General features: G+C 37.7%; 1 protein-coding gene across 2 annotated transcripts in view; it reads right to left on the reverse strand.

Annotated features, from left to right (window-relative positions):
* The window catches only part of LOC141484634 (uncharacterized), a 28,523-nt gene extending 5,477 nt beyond the window's left edge, over positions 1-23,046 (reverse strand). The window contains exons 1-3 of one of the 2 annotated variants that reach the window (XM_074179695.1): positions 22,875-23,046; positions 21,550-21,759; positions 3,651-3,930 (exon numbers count right to left, since the gene is read on the reverse strand). In XM_074179695.1, coding sequence (XP_074035796.1) covers positions 3,651-3,930; positions 21,550-21,759; positions 22,875-22,905 — 521 coding nt within the window. In that variant the 5' untranslated portion in view covers positions 22,906-23,046. Of the gene's footprint in view, positions 1-3,650; positions 3,934-21,549; positions 21,760-22,874 lie in introns of both variants that reach the window. The other variant, XM_074179694.1, reaches the window with a different exon arrangement.

A 23,046-nucleotide genomic window follows, 5' to 3' on the forward strand; every position in this document is an offset into this window, starting at 1 on the left:
CAAACAATCAAAAACCACATGGCAGCTGACGCCTAGTTCTTCCGTCATCCCACGCTCCGTTTGTGATGCTTCAGTCTCCACCAGGGTCTTCAAATCCTCGTCCTGGTTGACCAACTCGTGGCCGTTGGAGACTGCATGGGTGGCTCATTGGTGTTCAACCACTGTCTTGTACGTCTCCTGTTATCCTAGAGGATCCACAGGTGATGATCCTTGATGATTGGTTAAGTAAAAGCAAAGAAGAACAGACATCGAGACGTGACAATTCTGCTAATCGTTCAAATTGTAAGGCACCCACTTTTCGAGCTCTTTGGCCTCTCTAACACGTTTTAAACCATCAAAAACCACATGGGAGCTGACGCTCAGTTCTTCTGTCACCCCACACACCGTTTGTGATGGTTTAATCTCCTCCAGGGTCCTCAAATCCTCGTCCTGGTTGACCCCCTCGAGGCCTTTGGAGAGTGCCTAGGTGGCTCATTGGTGTTCAACCACTGTCCTGTACGTCTTCTGTTGTCCTAGAGGATCCACACGTGATGATCCTTGATGATTAGTTGAGTAAAAGCAAAGAAGAACAGACCTCGAAACGTGACAATTTCTGCTAATCGTTCAAATTGTAAGGCACCCACTTTTCGAGCTCTTTGGCCTCTCTAACACGTTTTAAACCATCAAAAACCACATGGGAGCTGACGCCCAGTTTTTCCATCATCCCACGCTCCGTTTGTGAGGCCCTCGAGGCCCTTGGAGAGTGCCTAGGTGGCTCATTGGTGTTCAACCATTGTTCTGTATGTCTCCTATTGTCCTAGAGTCCTAAAGGATCCACACGTGACGATCCGCGATTATTGGTTGCGTAAAAGTAAAGAAAAACAGACTTCGAAACCTGACAATTTCCAACGCGTTTTAAACCACCAAAAACCACTTGAGAACTGACGTCCAGTTCTTCAGCTCTCCCACGCTCCGTTTGTGATGGTTCAGTCTCCATCAAGGTCCTCAAATCCCCGTCTTGGTCGACCACCTCGTGGCTCATCTTCTTGGCTAAAACTTCTGGAACGAAATTTCGCAAACCAACGTCGAACACTATCATTGGCAAATGCCTGGTTAATATTTCGAGCTATTTCGGTAGCGCTTTGGTTCAATTTGAATTCGTAGAGAATAACTAGTCCAAAATCGCTTAACGACATCATATAGTAATAATTTCATCAGTTCGGACTTCCATTGTTTAATATAATATAAATTGATTTGAAATCCCTGAAAGAATCTGTAAAAAAAATTAAACAAAAAACTCAAATTACAAAGAAACAACATACAAGCAACAACCAAAAAAATAATTAAAAATTTAAATATTAATACAACCTGAAAATTAAAAAATTGCAAAATATTATTAACAAAAACTGAAAAATCAAAATTGAAAGATTCCAAACGAAGTAACGTCACAACGATCATTAGCTCCAGAGATTCAGCCACTCAGAACTTGTCCAGATTTTTACTACCAATAATTAAACCACTGCAAGGTAAAACATCATCTTTTGTGAAAAATTCAAGGCATTTCGTTGAACTACTAGGGAAAATCGAGTCAAAGAGCAGGATAAACTGATCAGTTTCGAAGTGGAAAGCCTCTACACCAACGTTCCTGTCGAAGAAGCACTCCAAATCATACAGAAGAAGCTATCCGAAGATGGTCACCTGAAAGATAGAACAAACTTACCAATACAAGTAATCATGGAATTATTAGGATGCTGTGTACGAAACTGCTACTTCCAACTGAAGGACGAATTCTTTACGCAAGATGAGGGACTGCCAATGAGATCGCCACTTTCATCGGTTATAGCCAACATATATATAGAGTAGTTTGAAACTCTGGCCATTGAATAAGCCCACAAGAAGCCCGAGTCTGGTTGACATACGTAGACGACACCTTCATAATATGGAACCATGGGAATGCAGAACTAGACACTTTCCTGAAGCACATCAACAACGTAAGTCCTTCCATCATTCTCACAATGGAGAAGGGAGTCCACACCGAATTGCCTTTCTTAGACGTATTGGTGAAGAGGACCGACACTAAATGGGAAACATCTGTATATCGAAAATCCACTCACACAGGACAGTATCTGAACCAGAAATCCAACCACCATCAATCGACTAAGTGAGGAATTATCAAGACTCTACTAGACCGTGCTTTCGGGCTCTGTAATACTAAGGAAGGTCTCGAAAAGGAACTAGGCATTATCAAAAATGACCTTCAACAGAATGGTTACCCCAGAGTGATGGTAGAACAAGCTTCAATTAGAAGACAGCAAGAGCTCCACAAGGAAGAGAAACCGCCACAACCAGTACTTGTACTGGTATCAGAGGTTTATCGGAAAGGATAGGGATAGAGTCCAAGTATGAAATCAGGACCTGCTTCAGATTTGGGAATACTATCCGTAGCAGCCTCACGAAAACCAGGCCACCAAATGCGGACTGCGATTCCAAGAATTGCATTTACCGGATACCCTGCGAGTGCGGTGAAACTAAGAGGCCATTGAAAGTTCACATTACTGAGCACAAGAAACACACACAGCGAGGAGAAACCAGCAAATCCGGAATAGTAGAGCATGTTTGGACTCATCAACTTAACATCAAGTGGGCTCAAGCTGAAATCATCCACAAAGGGAAACACTGGTTTAGAAGAAAATTCAAAGAAGCCGCGTATATGTTGTCCAACAACGCATTTAATCAAGCTAGCGTAGAGATACGTAACATATGGAAACCTCTTATCTAGCAAAAAACAACCAACTTCCGCCAAACGGTCATCTCCCGCTAAAACCAATGAAGCGGGGAGAGGGAAGAGGGGATAGGTGAAAGCACTCGAACGACCTATAAATAGTCAAACCTCGAAGGAATAAGTCCAGTTATCACCCGAATACGATTGTGGATACTAACAATCGAAACGTCGTGACGTAACTTTGGAATCTTTCAATTTCAATTTTTCATTTTATGTTAATAATATTTTTTAATTTTCAGCTTATATTATTATATCAATTTTTTTTATTATTTTTTTTGGTTGTTGCTTGTATTTTATTTCTTTGTAATTTCAGTTTTTTGTTTAATAAAATTGTTATTTTTCGGTTGATCTTTTTATTTATTTTTTTACAGATTATTTAAAGGATTTCAAATTAATTTATGTTATATTAGACAGTGGAAGTCCGAACCGATGAAATACATCACGAAATATTGTTAACCACCTTCAAACAAACAGCATATAGTGATAAGTTGAAAACTGGTAAAAAATCATTATTTGGAAAAAACTAACAGCAACATTGTATAGAGTACAAAATTCTCTATCAACCAGTATAATATATCACGACCCAGTAGAATAAACATTTATTGCAATAAAGAGTTACAAAAACAAATGACATTAAAACGGACAAAACTTTTGAAACAACATGATAAAAAGTTGGCATATGATTCACATTTTCTGTCTGAGTATAAAAAGTACTTTAAAAACAGATCCAACTTGTGAATTATCCACAGACAAGTTTTTCTTTGCCATTATTTCTCTGCCGTATGTTATGTGAAAACGATACGTGTATTTTCCAATTCGTTTTTCCAAAAAGTAAAACGTAATCGCCCATTTGGTCACCCCAAAACAGTTCTACCCTAGTTTAAATCACCTTGAAATCAACATAGGGAGCCGTTTCAGCCCTTCATCTCCATCTTCAGTGGCTACTTCGTCCTCTTCTTCGACAGGAGGTTCCGGAAGGTTGGGCGCTTGTGGTTCAGGGGGTGGTGAAGGTATGGGCCGCCCCATCGGGATCAGAGTTTCATGCATTACTCTTCTGCCCTTGACGTATATCGGCTTGTAGAGCATAGATCTGGGATGGATGGAGGGGTATATGGGGGGCTGAGTGGGCTCCGTTTTTGTGGATTTGCGTGGACAGTTGATTAGAAAAACTGCTGAAAAAGTGATGGTTTGGAAATGTTGGGATACTGTATCAAATACTTGTGCACAGGGTGATATAAAACTATGGAACAATATTTGTTGATCTTAAATTGCATTATACTAATGTGGACATGGTTTATAACAAGTGATTTATGTATTTCTTTAATTAGATTTATTTTGGTTGGAAACATTTCTCTGACTTCTGAAAGCCTATAGAATCTCGTTGAAATTACCCAGATTCACAAGGCACCTATTGAAATGTACAAGAAAACTCAAATAACATACTTGAATAATTCTTGATTTTTCTACATATTACGTGTTTTGGAAGGAAAATTTGGTGGAATGAAAAATCTCCATTTATACCCATCGAAAATAAAAAAAGGATTGAGTTTTATGTCGTGATCTTTATATACCGTGTGACACAGACTTATGGTACACCCACTTTTTCTCCTTTATTTCTCTAGCGATATTTTTGAAAGTTGGAAAATTGAATATGCTCACTAGACGACACTTTTTGACATATTTGTCAAACAAATTCAACTTCCGGCTTGTACGGAAATGATATTAACTTTTGATTTTCAAATGGGACATCCTATATAGGTATTATCACAAGAACGGTTAGGGAAGATCATGAGGAATCCAACAATACCAGGTTTGATGGTGTTTTCTCTAATGACTACGGAGATGTCGCCATTTATTTTATACAAAGGCTCAATGAGTAGGACAGATAAACTTTTTCTGGAGGGTCCATCCAACTCTCTCTCCCACCCATTGAGCTTATGGATAAAATAAATGGCGATATCTCCTTAGTCATTAGAGATAAAACCATCAAACCTGTTATTGTTGGATTCCTCATGATCTTCCCTAACCGTTCTTGTGATAATATACAGGAAGTTCCATTTGAAAATCAGAAGTTGTTGTCATTTCCGTAAAAGCAGGAAGTTGAATTTTTTTGACAAATATGTCAAAAAGTGCCGTCTAGTGAGCATATTCAATGTTCCAAGTTTCAGAAATATCGCTAGAGAAAAATAAAGGAGAAAAAGTGGGGGTAACATAAGTCTGTGTCACACGGTATATATTTATATTTATATATTTATAGATATTTATAGGGGTTGCTTCTTTACCATAAGCTGGGTTTTCAAGGTCAATCAATAACAGATCAAGCGCTTAAATTATCGATGTGATGTTGCTAAAAGTCGAAATAAAAAGTATAAAAGCCGCCTCGTCCAAGGTCGAATCCTCAAAACTTCAAGATAGTCGCGTGAATTGGTGTGTGAATCAAGGTTGTTCAAAGTCAAACCCAAAACACTACTCCAAAGCCGCCTTGTCTCCGTCGTGTGACGTCCTCCGTCCTCAAAATCACCTTCACTACGTCGTGCGGCGTATGTAAAGGTCATTTCAAGGTCAAAATTAGTAGGAGGAGGGTTCGAAATCGGCATAAACCAAATATGCCATAGATGGCGTTTTCGTGAGGGGAGATGCCATCGCCCTTGTCCTTTGAGGACAGTTGTGTCTAGCAATGCATTTGTGGTTCAGCTTAGTACCACTGATTGGGGTCTGGTTTTCAACTAGTTGCCTTGCAGTGATTGCCGCAGTGAAAGACAGAGGACGAATCTCATCGACGGACTTGGGGGGCTTCGTTTATCTTTGATATTCGTAGACTGAGTTCTCTGTCGATACCATACATGTCGTCTTTGCAATGGAAGATGCCACCGCCCTTAATCAAGAAGAAAATGGTCCAATTTTCTTAGTAGTTATTTATTTTACATCTTATCAACAAAATCACTGAGTCTCATAAATTTCAAACGTGTTTGACAACTACAAATTTCAATTATTTCTTCTTTTCGCGCCGATTTATTCTAATACAGCTACATACTTTCTACTTCTCTATCATTATATAGACAGTGGGAAACTCGAAGAAAGGAAAATGTAATTGAATATATCAATTAACACTCTTCACAAAAATCTGCAGATCATGCACATGGATTTCTGAAAGAAACTCATATTGTATGGAAATGACTTTTTTCCATTCAATTTGTACTCCAAATATCATAATGGAATTGAAACGAATATTATTCAAAGGAACGCTACACAACGTAATATAAGAGGAAGTATTTATATTAAATTTCACTCACATGGAGATTTTTCAATATCTATGTGTACTTCGAAGTTTCTGGTACACATACCATTCAATCAGTATTCAAAAAATTGCAAAAAATTACAGTTTGTGTAATCGTAAGAGAGATATCTGTTCTTGTCACAATGACAAACCGTAAAGAATTGACATACGTTTTAGTTTATTTAATCCTAGCAATAGGAATATTGTTATTTGAAATGCGATGTTTCTTAAGGAGAGGTTACTTTTTCTGAAGTTTGTCTCAAAGCACTGAGGAAGGCTTAAATTATTTTACTATGTTTTTCTGTTTTTCGTTTAGTAAAACTATGACAGTGCCTACGGTAATTTTGCTCTCTGACGCTACCAAAGCAATACATTCAAAGGATTGAGTGACAAGACAAATAACAAAACAAGTCAGAAGAATATACAAAGTGTTGAAAATATAATGAAACAAGAGCAATTGCAAATCTCAAGGCGGATTTAAATTAAACAGACAAAACTACAATAAAACAGTAATGTGTCGATTTCGACAAAACAAAAATTTGAGTTGTCAAAATAAGAAACATTTTGAAAACTTTGTGTCGTGGACTACTGTTTTTGTCAACAACGAAATGTACCGTCGGTAGGCTGAATGATCAAAAGGTTTCGGTGTTTTGTCTGTGTTTTTGTAAACAGATTTCGCTATGTGGAAACGGGCGACGACAACAACAAGTAACTGTTCAGCTCATTATTTTATTTTTGTGTGTGACTTCATGTGACATTATTACTTTATATAAATTTCGATGATCTCATTTCTCCATTCTTTCGTACGTCATCATTTCCCAAATCTGTCATAATTTTATCCGTTCCATCTCTTCTTAACAATGATCTCATCCAGTATCTGAATTTATTTTTTTGGCTTTCGCTACTTTCGCTCAAAGGATTCGATTATAAAAAAAACCGCAACCTATTATAAAAACATGACTAGACAAGGTATGATGAAAACTGTTCTTGTAGTGGAAACGACAGAAAACATTTCACAAGAAACCACGCAACTCAGACTAGTTTTTGTCTGAATTTGTCTGAATGTCTGAATGATGGTCACTATCATGCACTAACGAGTGGCTAAGGAGCCCGAAACCGGTCTGCAAGTGTGCCTGTTCCAAAATTAAAAATCGACTCTTTCAGTTGTATTGCCAATTGCATATGCAGGAAATTTTCTGTGAAGATTCTTGCACTGACGCTGTTAGTGGTATTAGCCAGTGGAGTAGTTGTTTTCTTATAGGCGTCAGTCCATTCAACCTACCGTGTAGGTATATCCGAGACAGGCTTGAACATTTAAAGTTCGGAACTTTTTTTCCCACAAAGCAACGGCCTAACGAATCACCTTCTGAACTTTCAAAGGGGAAACACCTTATATATTCCTTCCCCAGAAGTGTATTTTTGTGGATGCAATCGATCAAAAGAGAATGTTTCAAAAAATTCAAGTACAATTGAATTTGACTTCTAAGATTTTTTTTACTTGTTTTTACAAAAAATATTCATCATAACTTCAAAAAGTTAGGTACCTATTTATATTGTTTTTTTTTTAATTTTGGCTCGCCCTGTTGTGCCTAATTTAAACATATTTTTTGGGAGAGTGCCAGAGAAATCTTTCATTAACGTGATCAGCCTTGTAATAGAGAAACAATATTCTTCTCCTGTTATTTTGTAGCCCAAAAAGCACCCTTTAACTAAAAGTGTTTGTATCACCCTGTACACACATATGTAGAAAACGCTGAAGAAGCAATCAAAACACAAAAACAATCCACTGAGTTCACCTCAAACTCAAAAACAACAAACAATCTCTCGCACATCATTCGCTATCCCAAAATAATCCCATTCAATCCAGGTAAAACGCAAACATCACAATAAGTCATGGCTAACCTTCGAGAACACTGATGCCTCGCCGATTGTTTTCGAAAATAAAAATAACTCGTTGTTGCAACCCTGCAACTCGAAATAAACTGCGAACTATTCTATGAACGGTCGAACAGGGAATGACAATTAAGGATAAGAATAATTGAGAGATCTGGTTCGATGGGCTATTTTCGTCATTTAGGACTTGGCCTCAAAGATGATCAGGCTTGTTAGTAAATGATATTTCTATTGTAATCAAGTTGTTTGTTAGCAACCTATGATTTTATACCTGGCTAACAATAACTCGGAGAAAAACTACTGAGCCTTTCCTTTACAATATAAGATGAAACACTTTGGTCATGGAAAATTCTTCACTCAAAGTTTCACATATGGACTATACGTTTGGAATTTATGATTAGTCTACGATCAAACGTAAAACTGAAGTTTCTGGCGTATAATGAATCTGAAGCAAGCACTTTTCCCTAACACCAGAAATGCAAGATTACAAAAATTGCTACTTGATTAAACTACTGATTAACAAACCAGCGAATACCATGTCATTTTTTCTCATACACTGACCAGTATATTAGAATTATTCTTGCTTTTATAGAAATTATCTCTTAGCTGGATCAACATAGAACCTAATCCCCTAATATCAAAGATCCACAAGGTGGACAGCTGCAAAGCCACTGCTAACGGAATTCGTCAGCTCTCTTACACTTTAGCTTTTACAGCGAGGTAACTAGCTGAAAACTAGAGTCCAAACAAAACGCATTTAAAATACGCTAGTATTGAATTGAATGACACAATATTCGAGAAGAAGTCACCAGTGTCTTATCTTAACGTAAAGTGTTCTTTAATTGTACTTTATTGAACCGAAAGGTTACCAATATATTTCATTCTAATCCTTTCAGTTTTTTTTGCTGATGCTATTCAATATTATATAAGTGGGTACCTATTGATTGACAGCACTCTTATATTAACGAACAACCGAAGCTACTAGAATCTTGACATATGCAGGTAGGTTCTTTGTATAGCACAAATAAGCATCAAGAAAGGGAATCAGGAATTTCCACCCCCAAGGGGGAAATAGGGGTTCAAAGTTCGTATTGAATTTCGTCAGTTTTGAAGTTGGAAACCTGAAGTTTGGGGTTGATGAAACATAGTGTAACAATCTATTTAAATTGGTCTGTCACAAAACTTAATGTGACAAACCAAATTCTACGCGGGCGAAGCCGCAGACAACAGCTAGTAATTTATATTTTTACTGCCCGCGTTTGGGTCGCGTTCTCGGCGACGGCACTTCATTGCTTAGACCGCCCCTTTACTCCCACGTATCGTCTCCCGTCGTCTTACAGTAGACGCGATGCAAAATGGTTTGCGTCAAGCTTATCTTATCGTGATAACTTTTAAACGATTCATCCAAAGTACTTAGTGTAAAAGACAAAGTTTATCAAGATTGAATACTCAAAGAGACAATCGTATCAATTTTTATAAGAATTTGACAGATATTCTAAAAAGTGTATTGTGAAAGTATCCAATTTAGTTGTATATATTCATGGCTCAGTATTTTGCATACAGTGCATTTCTTTAATGTCCCTCCTTCTTTCATTTTTTAAACGGGTCAACTAAAAAAAATGAAATTTGGGATAATGAAATTGAAGTGAAACTGACAGATAAAACTTTCAAGATGGCGACTGGGCGCCATCTGAGAAACAAAAAATTAAATGTAAAGGGGGTCTTGTGACACACCTTTTTGAAGCTCCTCGCAAATACTTCACAACCCTAGAATATAATGTCAATATCTTCAACTACTATAAAATGGCGGAACTTTTGATAATTGTCTAAATACATTGACAATGACATGACATGATATGAGGTAATAAACTTGAGGTCAGTTCAGAAGATGCTCGAAATGGTTGCCTTGAACTTCTTGACACATGAACAGCCTATCCGATATTTCACGCTGAACATTTTCTAACACAGTAACGTCAATATCTCTACAAATATTTATTATTCTCTGCCGTATATCCAATATTGAAGCTGGTTCAGTTTCGTACACCTTTTGCTTCAAATAGCACCATAAAAAAGTTCAAGGGTGTCAAATCTGGTGAGCGGGCTGGCCATTCTGTAGGACCTCGACGGCCAATCCAACAACCGGGAAGAGTAGTATCCAAATAGTTTCTTACTTGTCTGGAGTAATGTGGTGGTGCTCCATCTTGTTGGAATACAATATCCATATCGAATTCATTAGGATTCTCTTCGACGATTTCAGTGATGAGAGGATCAACAGTAGTTTCCAGCATATTCAAAAACAGTTTCCCTGTTGAATTTTGATCAATAAATAGAGGTCCTACAATATGGTTTCCCAATATTCCTGCCCAAACGTTAATTTTTTCCGGATATTGGGTATGTGTTTCCCGGAAAACGTGAGGGTTGGTGTCACTCCAATAATGGCAATTTTGTTTGAGAACATTGCCGTTTAAAAAAAAATGTACATTCGTCACTTAAACAAATATTGTGGAGATAGGTAGGATGCCTTGCAATGGTTTCCGTCATGATTTCGCACAATTCTGTTTTTTGATCAGAGTCATCGTCAGTTAATTGGTGTACCATTTTAATTTTGTATGGATGATACCTATTCCTGTTCAAAAGTATCCACACAGTAGAAGGAGGTACCTCACAGACATTCGCGGCGGAATAAGTAGACTGTTCAGGATTTACTACCATCTCACCAATTATTTGCACTTGCTGTTCTTTCGGAATGGACGGATGAACTGCAGATGTCCTACAGATAGGACGATTCGGAAAACGTTCATTGAAAATCCTTCAGTCTCGTAAAAGTTACGCGTCGCACCGTAAATAAAAATCGCTTCAATTTTTTTTCCAATCGACGAGAATTGACCATTTTAGAAATAGTTAACATGGTACCGTTCTACTAGTAAATCGAAAACTAAATGAGAATATTCTAACTGAACAATGATGTTCATTGTAGTACTGACATTTCTTGTCGTTTTTATAAACAAAAAATGACTAAACAAACCTTATCGGGTTGTTGGATTGCCATATGGCAGATAAAAAGGAATATTTTTAGAAATATCGATATTAATGTGTTTGTCTTCAGGAAATTATTAAATGTTCCGCCATTTTGTAGATATTGACTATGAAGTCAATATAAATTCTAGAGTTGTCAGGAGCTTCAAAATGATGTGTCACAAGTCCCCCGTTTCCATTTAATGTTTTTCCCAGATGGCGCCTAGCAGCCATCTTGAAAATTTCATCTGTCAATTTCACTTCAAAATAAAGTATTCTTGCATTAATTTCATTATCCCAAATTTCAATTGTTTGAGTTGACCCATCAAAAAATAAAAGGGGGGGACATTCAAAAAATGCACTGTATAGTGGCTACCACATAAAATGTGGATTTATGCTATCGCGGATTTTCATTTAGAACTATTCAAGATAAACAATCTTAGGGTACATTATCTTCATGTGGAATGTCATCTTCGTGTCGTTCAGGTTTGGAGTCCAGCTCCCTTACCCTTTTGAGAAGGACCAATGGGTACATGACTGATGATATGGCGGCATGAAGTCCTCAGACATCAGTATCGCCCTTCACGGGATACCCCTACCTGGCTGGGGTGGGATGGATGAGAAAGCTATTCATCCGTTAACGGGGGACATGAGGGCCTCATTCGACAGAGTGTCGGGGCCTTCTATATCAGGAGGGGTCGTCTACAGCATAATCTGTGGCTTCCCTAACTAACGGGTTTTCGAGAGTTTCCGTACTTTCAAAAACTCGCTGATTCCTCGACTGAATGGACTGCCGAATGGAAGGCAGCTGCAAATCTCTGCGGATGGCTTCGTTCCGCACGAACCAAGGAGCATTCACAATCATCCTAATTAACTTATTTTGAAGTCTTTCCAGAATGGAAATGTTGGACGGAGCCGCTTGTCCCCAGACGCCTGAAGCATACATGATGACAGGCTTGAACATCGTGTTGTAGATGGTAATTTTATTCTTTGTGCTCAATTTGGACTTTCTATTGACCAGAGGGTACTGACTAGTTATCCAACCCTCGATCTTTGACTTAACGCACATAATGTGCGGGTTCCAAGTGAGCCTACGGTCTATTAGAAGGCCGAGGTACTTTACCCGCGCTTGCCAGTCAATCTCCCTTCCAGAGATTCTCACTTTTCTGGCCGGAGAAGATAGTAATCTTCCCATGGTTATCGCCTGAGTCTTGTCCGGGTTTACTCGGATCTTCCAGTTAAGGTACCAGCGCTCGAGGTCGTCCAATGCACGTTGCATGTAGACGACGCCGAGCTCCCGACCCATGGAAGATGAGAGAAGAGCCGTGTCGTCGGCGTACAGGGATATCTTCACACGCTCGGACCTGGGGAGGTCGCTGGTGTAGAGTGAATGCAGCGTCGGAGAGAGCACGTCCCCCTGTGGCACTTCGGCGAGGATCTCTCTGTTATCAGACAGAGAGCCCTCTACTCTGACCTGAAAAGTTCTGTCTTTCAGGAAAGACCCGATCCACCGGATCAGGCCCCGAGGTGGGTCGAACGCGTTTAACTTGTGCAGAAGGCCTTCGTGCCATACTCGGTCGAAGGCCTTCGAGATATCTAATAGCACAATGTGCACTTTTCAGCATCATCGTTAAGCTCGCTGATGGTGTTTTCGACCAACCTTAGAGCCTGTAATTCAGTGGAGTGACCTCTCCTGAAGCCGAATTGTTCGTTAGGCAGAACATTTTGGTCCTCAACTTCTTCGTTGAGTCTTTGCAGAACAACTCTTTCAGCCAGCGCCGACGAGAGTAGACTGATCGGGCGATAGTTCTGCGGGAACAGCTGGTTCTGACCCTGTTTTGAGATCTTGACGACGATCGCATGCTTCCACCTTCTAGGAAAGTGTCTGAGGGCCAACGAACTGTTGATCAAGTTCAGAAGGAATTCAACGCAGTTTTCGGGAGCCTCTTCAATAACTTATTGGTTATTGAGTCGACCCCCAGGGCCTTCTTGGCCTTTGCGGCCTTGATATAACCCTTCAGTTTTTTCATAGAAGCCGGACGGATATCGTCGTCGTCATCTCCCTGAGGAGTCGGTGAACGCGGTCTTCCAGCAGCATATCGCGATCGATGTAGTGATCGTCGTCAACGTTAAGTTGAAACTGACGTTCCATCGTGTCTGCAAAGGCAACGCCTTGTCGGCGGGGGAGTAGCACACTCCGCGCTCTCCGTGAATGGGTGAGAGAGCAGTCTTCTTTCCTCTTAGCCTAGGAGTGACTCGCCAAAGCTCGTCACTCCCAGGTTCGAAGGATTCCAAAAGCTCTTCCCACCTTTCGTTTCGATGTTCAATGATGGCCTGTTTGACTTGGTTCCATCCTGTTCGCCGCTGTTTGTCCCCTGGGAAAAGGTTCGCTGGTAGAGCCTTCTCAAGCATTTCTCTCTCTTCTCTCTCGTATACTTCGATACGAGGGGGAAACTCTCGTTATTGCTCTTCAGCGGACACTCCTCCCTGGAGGTGCCGCTCGAAACGCATCATTCACAGAAAGCTCGAAACGCTCAACTGCCGCGTCGAGTTCGTCGGGAGAATCGAGTACCTCAGGAGGGGCGCGCATCTCTTCGAGCTGGGCTATGAAAACATCCAGTCCGTCTTGTTTCTCATGCGATAATCAGGGGAAGGAAGATCATCGCCCAATACCAGGATTACTGGATTATGATCGGAATCCAGTTCCGACAGAACGTAAATTTCGCTAGTCAGAGAGACGTTTCTGAGAAGCGCGATGTCTAGTACGTCGGGCCTAGTCTGCCCGCGATAATACGTAGGCTCATCTGGTCCCAGCACAAGATATTCATGCCTGTCAACATGCGCATGGAGCGCTTGGCCGTTTCGATTTGTGGCTCTGCTGCAAGGTCTGTGCTTGACATTGAAGTCGCCAGCAGCAATTGTCGGAATGTTGCTATTATCTTCATGTAAGTCCAACGGTATAGGCAGCGCACGCCTCAGGCGGGAGCAAGAATTTTTCCGGCTCACTTCATGCTTATCGTTATATTATGATGACCAAAATTACACAAAACATTTGTAAATTGTAGCCTTTATATATATATATATATATTATATGATTTGATGTATAAGCGGTATTTAAGTAAAGTTTCATCTAAATCCGTTCAGTCGTTTAGGCGTGAAAGAGCCACAACTTTCAGATTTATAATATCAGTATAGATTAGTATAGATATAGATGTTATCATTTCAAATTTCTCAAGTACGTGTTTCCAAAAATTGTAGTAGAAAAATATATCTCCTAATTATCAGTAATCTCAAGCTACTACGAGTACTACAGATGATTATTCATAGTTCTCTATAAGAAGTAAATTACCGTACCGTTTCGTTTTACCTCGAACGCACAAAAATAAACCTAATGAAATACTAATCGGGGTCAAATCAACCTATGCATTTTATTTCTTTTGAATAAAACTTTATTACTTGAGGAGGCTTGCTCAGTGGCAGTCGTTAAAATATCCCAAACAAATCGAGGAGCACTCCGACTATCGGCACAGTAAAGCTTTCTCGATTTTTCGTAAACAAAAATATATTCGAGTCCCACTTATTCATCGCAGAAAATTTGGAAATATGCCACGATGACCGTAGAGTGCAGTTTATAAATCATCAGTAACAGCGATAAATGTCGAGATGAAAGCCTGGCTTAATTCGTTATTTTGACATACTTCGGATGGAAAAAATTCGGTTGGCACGGAATTTCGGCAAGAAAAAGAAACATCTGTCTCGGGCTGTTTTTTATGCTTTTTCAGATGAATATGTGTAACAGTGATTTGGTTATAGAAAAAAAATTGGTTTTTGGGAATACTGGACTAGACGCCTTCCTGAAACACATCAACAGCGTAAGACCTTCCATCACTTTCACAATGGAAAAGGAAGTCCACAACAAATTGCCATTCTTAGTGGTGAAGAGGATCGACACTAAGTGGGAAACGTTTATATACCGAAAACCCACACACACGGAACAGTATCTGAACCACTAATCCAACCACCATCAATCGACTAGAAGAGGAATCATCAAGAATCTATTAGACCGTGCTTTCGGGCTCTGTAATACGAAACAAGGTCTCGACAAAAAACTAGACATCATCAAAAATGATCTTCAACGGAATGGCTAGTCCAATGCGATGGTGGAACAGACTTTGGCTGAAAGACAGCAGGAGCCTCGCAAGGAAGAGAAGCCGTCACAACCAGTGCTTGCACGTTCCTACATCAGAGGATAATGTTGTTTAAAATATGTTTTTCCGCTAACCAGCTATCGCACTCCTACGAACGACAACCCTCAGAAGTCGAAACTCATGCGAGCTAAGGACTAACGAGGTCTTACCCTTTAACGTTTGATTTCTAACACGGAAAGGATAAGAAGAATTGGATCCAAGTACAACATCAGAACCTGCTTCAGATCTGGAAACACTATCCGTAGCAGCCTCACGAAAACCAGGCCACCAAACGCGGACTGCGTTTCTAAGAATTGCATTTATCGGATACCCTGTGAGTGAAACCAAGAGGCCATTGAATGTTCGCATTGCCGATCACAGAAACATACACAGCGAGGGGAAATCCGCAAATCAGGAATAGCAGAGCATATTTGGACTCATCAACATAACATGGAGTGGTCCCAAGCTGAGATCATACATAGGGAGGAACATTGGCTTAGGAGGAAATTCAAAGAAGCTGCATGTATGTTGTCCAACAATGCATTCAGCCAAGCTAGCGTAGAGATACGCAACATATGGAAACCCATAATCAAGCGAAAAATATCCAACTCTCGCCAAATGGTCAACTCTCACTAAACGATTGTGGATACTAACTATCAAAACGTCGTTAAGTAAATTGACTTGGAATCTCTTATCTTTTTTATTTTTTGTTCAATTGTTCTAATTTTACTTGTATTTTATTTCACTACTATTTTGTTTTTTTATAATTGTTAATATAATTGTTATTTACTTATGATGCACTCCAGTAATATTTAATATTCATAATTGTTATTTTAAGCTATTCATTTTTAATTCTTCTTTTCAGTTTTTTCAGGGATTTCAAATCATTTTATATGTATAATGTAACGAATCCGAAGCCGCCCCTGACCCATACGCCAGCCGATTCATCGAATAAATACATGACACAACGCGAAAGAATGCAATCTGGAACCGACGGGAAAATTCTAGGCGAGTACAGAACAGACTACAGAGTTCTACAATGGACCTTTACCGATATATAAGGCCGGCTCCCGTCTAGAGAGGGCAGTGGAGTTCAGAAAGTGAATCGAGCGGTTAAACAAGGAATTCAAATATTGGAAATAAATTAAGCTTTAGTTGCTAAGTGTTGTAAATAAATTAGTTTGTGATAGTGAACTATTGTTGGAAATAAATTTGTTCAAGACAGATAGTTCTTTGATTTATTACTATAATATCAGACAATGGAAGTCCGAACTAATGAAATTCAGGGTTTTTGGAATTATTATTTTTTGCTTCAACAGAATTATGAAGAATGAGAACTTCACTTAGAATATAATTATAATCAGTCATACAGTTTTATTAGAAAAGTTAAGTAAATTATGTTTCAGAGGAATATCTCAATAAAAAAATTACCTGTTCTATAAAGAATGCTATGTCGTCAAAATAGCTGTAAATTTGGGCAATTGAAAAATTGCGGTCTCACAGGGTTCTGTTTTAGGCCCCTTGTAATATATAATCTCACTATCTCTTACATATTGATAGAAAAAGTGAAACCCACTGATTTTCAGATGTTACTGTCATCATGTACATATAGAATTGAAATAAATAATTGATAGAGATATGAAAAAAAGAAACTTCCTTGTATTTTCGTCATATTCCATCATTGGCAAATTTTTGAATGAAATTTATTGTGTCAAAGCTATTTTTCGGGTTTGGTGGCCATGGTGTGCAGGATTATTATGCTTCACGTATCGTATACTACTGCGGTAGATGGCGATGAGACTTTGGACAGAATACTCGGACTATTTTAACAGCAGACACTATTTTCAATGCTTGATTCTTCGTTTTTGTTTCATTAGTGGTGGTTTCAATCAATCGAAACGAAGCCACGCTTATTATTATAAAAGGTACGTATATCCCTACGTCGAATTCTTACATCGAATTCCTACTACGTCGAAATCTCACTACGTCAAAAGCCACCCTTCCCCCTGTCGTCACCAAAATATGAAAGTCGTAGAAACTGAAGTTAATTTAATAATAATAGTAATCGAATATTACTGGAGTTTTTTCCCCAACACCAAATCGTTATTTTTAACACCTCGACACGTGTTTCGATCACCAAGTGATCCTCTTCAAAGAGGAAGATTAAAACTGTTTTAACATAACGATTATCATAACGATTTGTGTTGGGGAAAAAACTCCAGTAATATTCATTACTACACCAAAGGTTCCAAACAGTGCATCATAAGTAAATAGTAATCGACTTTATTCGTCATAAGAGTCACAGGATATCTTATTTGTACTCACAATAATTGAAAAATAACTTATGACGAATGCGCAACATGTCAGCTAAAGCTGTTTTTCAACTGAACCTTTAGAGTAAGTATACAGGGTGTTCCTTAAACACATGCTAATATTTAAGGAGGTAATTCTTAGACCCATTTAAGGAAAAACGTCCTATGGACGTATGTCCTAAACGCCTTAACTTTTGAGATAGAGGGTGGCAAAGTTTTCAAAAATAATCAGTTTTTTAATAATAACTGAGATAATTTTGTATACATCTTTGGCATATTTGGTACATATGTTCCATGCCTCAAACCGCATTTTCTGATGTACAATTTTCTTAATTTTCTCTGCCAGTGGCGTACGTACGAGTTTTGAAATGTATATTTTTGGCGGAAAAAATACTACGCTACTGCTTTATCTTGAATTAAAAATTATTTTTAAAATCTCCATACATTTTTGAGCACATTTGATTTGCTGGGTTTTCTCTGTCCGACGCATGGTTTTCGCTCAAAAAATTAAAAATCGCTTTACTTAAGGATAAATTTCTTAAAAATCTGATGCGGTATCGTGCACGACTGAAAGCAAACTAAGAGATCAGATTTAGGATATAAAAGATATTTGTTTGTTGTCAGATGCACTGTTCTCAATTAAAATTACGTTATAACGCTGCTCCGCTTAATAATTTTTGAAAACATAAATTTAGTTATCCTGGAATAAATGACGTGTTTCAGAATTTATTTACTGCACCTCTTGGAAATATGGAGTTTGTCGATATGTGATTTCTTTTAAAGATTAAAAGCAGAAAAAACAGCGTACCCACCATAGCAATAAAAAACGAATTCTCTGTATGTACAAACGTCAGTAGCTAATATTGATGTTGGTTTAAAGTAAGGTGTTGGTGTTAAAAACTGTCACAGCGCGTTTTGATTGATTTTGAAGTGTTATTGAAGTTATTTTGGTAGTCCGCTGTTTTTCTGAATATCAGTAAATATGGTAAATTATACGAATGCGGAAATGGCGCAAATGCATTACGTATATGGCCTTGCCGATGGTAATGCAACAGAAGCCAGGCGCATTTATCAGGAAAGATATCCTAATCGTGCCTTACCAGATAGCCGAACCTTTTCAAATATTCATCGTCGACTTGGGGAAACTGATAGTTTCAAGAAAGGGACTCCGGAAGGTAGACCTCGTGTAGTAAGAACTCCTGAAATTGAGGAAGCGGTGCTGCAAGAAATTGAGGAACATCCTGAGACGAGTACGAGGAAGATCGCTAGAACTCTGGATATTTATCATCAAATAGTTTGGCGTATTTTGGTTGATTTTTTGTTATACCCATACCATATTTCAAGAGTGCAGGCATTACTCCCCAGAGATTTTCCATAGCGTGTGAACTTCAGTCAGTGGTATCTACAAAGTATTACACTAAATCCGCAGACGAAGCAAATTTTTCTCGGAATGCCATTCAAAATTTCCATAACAATCATGTGTGGGCTGAAGAAAATCCCCATGCAATAACCGAAACCCATTTCCAACACCAATTTTCGGTTAATGTATGGGCAGGAATTATAGGTGATCATCTAATAGGCCCATTTTTTCTACCAGGACGCCTTGATGGTCGTTCTTATTTACACTTTCTCGAAGAAGACTTACCTGGGTTATTGGAAGATGTGCCACTTGCGTTAAGGAATCGAATATGGTACATGCACGATGGCGCCCCTGCTCATTTCAGTGTAATTGTCCGAAACCATTTAAATACAGTTTATCGTAATCGTTGGATAGGTCGCGGAGGACCTCAGCAATGACCAGCAAGATTCCCCGATCTCAACAGTTTAGATTTTTTTTATGGGGTCACCTTAAAACTCTTGTGTATAAAACTCCCGTTAATATTTTAGAAGATTTAAGAGAGCGAATAGTTGCCTCGTGTGAAACTATACGAAATACGCCGGGAATATTTGAACGGGTGCGTAATTCCATGCGTAGAAGGGCGGAAGCATGCATACTAAGTGCAGGTGGCCACTTCCAACAATTTTTATAATCAGTTTTGGTATTATTACTAATTAACAAATTTGTGCTATTCGTTTAGACTTTTTGTCACAAAATAAAATAAAACTCGTTTTTGTGAAAAATATATTTTTTTGCAGATTATGTTTTCAAATATTATTAGGGAATTGGTAATGCGTTATGAAGCAATTTTCAGATTCTCATTCATTTTAGAATTGATCTAATTTCTTAATTTGCTTTCTGTCGATTTTTATTTTTTTGAGTGAAAATCATGCGTCGGACAAAGAAATACCAAGACATCAAATTTTCTCAAAAATAAATGAGGATTTTAAAAATGATTTTATTTTGAAAAGAAAGCATTGGCGTAGTACTTTTTCCCCGAAAATATTCAATGCGAAACCCGTAGGGATGCCACTGTTTGGAAAAATACAAATTTGTGTACATCAGAAAATGCGCCTTGAGGCATGGAACATATGTACCAAATATGCCAAAGATGTCTACAAAATTATCTCAGTTATTATTAAAAAACTGATTATTTTTGAAAACTTTGCCACGCTGTATCTCAAAAGTTAAGGCGTTTAGGACATACGTCCATAGAAAGTTTTTTTCTTAAAATGGGTCTAAGAATTACCCCCTTAAATATTAGCATGTGTTTAAGGAACACCCTGTATAGATAAAATAACAAATAAATCTATGCGAATAATATCGCTAATGACACGTTTCCTTAAATACATGATTATCATAAAATAATATGAAAATGAATGATATGATTATTTGAAATGTTATTACCCAGATTTCGCCGTAACGACAATTCGACATAGCGAAAATTCGACGTGATAAGACTTCCTATTCCAAGGCAAATTATTTTCTTACGTCGAATTCTCACTACTTCGAATTCTTCTTACGTCGAATTTCCACTACGTCGAGTTCCCGCCATGTGGAATCAATTTTACTTTCGACAACTTTCGTTATGGAAAATCGTCAAATCACTACTACAGAAGTTGCTGAGGATGTCAGCATATCGGTTGGCTCATTTTGGGCATGAAGCTTATGGCAGCGACACCAAAATAGTAGAAGTTTGACCAAAAAACCGTCGCATGAGCATCGTTCACGAATTATTGCGATCTAGATTTGCTCAAAAGAGTCATAACTGGTGACAAATCATGGGTATAGGGTTATGACCTCGAAACCATAGCCAATCGCCCCAATAGATGAGCCCAGAAGAACTAAGACCAAAAAAAGTACGCCAAGTTTGATCGTATGCTCACTGTTTTCTTCAATTACCGTGGCGTAGTGCATCTGGAGTTCTTGCCACAGAGTTGTACGGTCAATAAGGAATATTACTTTGAAATTATGCGTCGCTTGCGAGAAGCAAAGAAACGCCCTGTATTCTGGAAAAACAATTCATGGCTTTTGCGTCACGAATCACCGTAATCATGCTCCAGCCTCCGTTTTTACCAGATTTGGCCCCCTGTGAAAGAACGGTGCATGGTGCATATCAGCTGTAGGGACAACTGAGAGGGACAACTTTGAAAGGGACAAGATAGCAATTGATGAATAAATCAATATTTTTTGACAAAAATGAAACTTCACACTCATTTTTTGAACAGATAACGTATAAATTACTACGTAGTTTCCTCATCCAAGAATAGTTGTATTCTTGAAATCGGTCATGAACGTTTTGAATATTTAATAAAAAAAATGAAATCAAATTTTTTATTTTTCAACTAATTGTTCTCTATGCCTTGAAAGATTTTGAGAGACTTATGCGAGCTCAAGCAAGAGAGGACCTTATATTTTAACGTGTGACCCCAGGAAAAACTTTATTCATGTTATCAACTTTTGAACTATCTATTTCATTTGCAGAAAATATATAAATCTGAAATTAAGTCGAAACAAAAAGTATTTATTATATCTACATTTTGAGCTATTTATAAGATTGTCAATAATAAAATGTTGCTTAAAAAATCATCAAGCGTTAGTATTGAAAACAACAAAAACAGTTTTATCAAAGATTCAGTTAGAAACTTGCAAAATCAACCGAAAATAACATCAGAACTTCGAAAATAAACACAAAAACATAAAGCACGTCTAATTTTGTGACTCACCTTTTTCAATCGGTTCCAAAAATATTTCTTTGCTGTTTGTGTGGGTGGTCGTATGTTTATAAAGTGGATATTTAAATTTTGATGATATAGGCGTGTGCATTGGTGATTGAAAAATGTTTGGGTTTTTCACGCGTTCGCAGTAAACACACATACATAAGTGAAAAATTGTTTCAGATTTTTTATGGTAATGAAGACATAGCAAATTGGTCCCTGTAAATGGGTATTAATTTCTCACCAGGAAAATTCTAGAGAGTTTCCTGTCAAACAGGTAGACACCAAACCGTAGAGGGACCAAACTAGATGTTTTTCTTTTTCCCTCTCAACATTTTATTGATATCTCAAATATTTACACGTAGTTTTGACTTGTTTCTCAAAACCTTTTTTTTTAATTTCTAAAAAATCAATCTTTTATCAAAATTTGAGTAGGTACATTTGATAGGAACTAAGAACTGAATTCATGAAAATTGAATTAAAGTCAAATACAATTGTTTTTTACTTTTTTCCCAAATATCTTATGAAATATTTCAATATAACAATTAATAATAACAGTTATTTTGTCGGAAATCAGTTTGACATTGAAGGAATTATTGAATGGATGATTTGAAAATTTAAGCACATAATATTTCGAATAAAATTTTAAATATTAATTTCTTTCATTTATTCTAAACAAACTGAATGGGAAAGTAAGGGTTTTTCCCTAGCGAAACTACGACGGATATTGAATTACATGAATATGCACCGCGTACAACCACAAGAAATATCTACAAAGATTTTCTCTGTAAAGAAGTCTATACAAATGTCTTCTGAATGACTTTCAACAGCCGTAGCGATATTATCAAGGAAGGTACCTAATTGTTTTCTAACAATCAATAAACAAATTCTTCTTGAATAACTGAGATAGATTTCGATTTCATTTGAAATATTAGGTAGGTACTTTAGTTAATACACATATTCATCTCGTTTGACATCTTTAGAAACTGCTTGATTCTTCCAAGTTTATTCGAATCAAGGAGTTCGTGAGTTTGAATCAATGAATCTGTATTTTGGATTAAAAGAAATATTTAAAGTGAAATGTTTGGTTGGCATTGAAGAAGAAGGAATGGACTTCATGATGGACTTCTTTCCACATTTTGAATTTTTGGTATTTAGGAAATGGAAACTTTTCATGAAAAATGAAGCTAGTAAACCGTATTTGTTTTTTCTAACAAATTGATATTAATTTTCTATTAAAGTTATATCTGCACCAAATATTGAAATATTTGGGGCAAACATTGTTTTTCAGATTTATCAGACAAAAGTTTTCTAAGATGCTTGCTCAGACTCACCTGTTGAGAAAAAGAAACTCTCGTAGAACATTTCTCATAGTTGATATAAAAAAATTCAATCCAACAAATATCTGAATACGATTTTTCACCACAAGTCTCATATACATTTATTTACAGGTTTGCTAAACACTTCTCATGCATTTTTACGGTGGTTAAACATGTTTTTGAGTCT

Source organism: Leptinotarsa decemlineata, unplaced genomic scaffold (genome assembly GCF_025532065.1).
Source record: "Leptinotarsa decemlineata unplaced genomic scaffold, Ldec_3_MD MMD2_tig00026282_RagTag_RagTag, whole genome shotgun sequence".
Taxonomy (NCBI): Eukaryota; Metazoa; Arthropoda; class Insecta; order Coleoptera; family Chrysomelidae; genus Leptinotarsa; species Leptinotarsa decemlineata.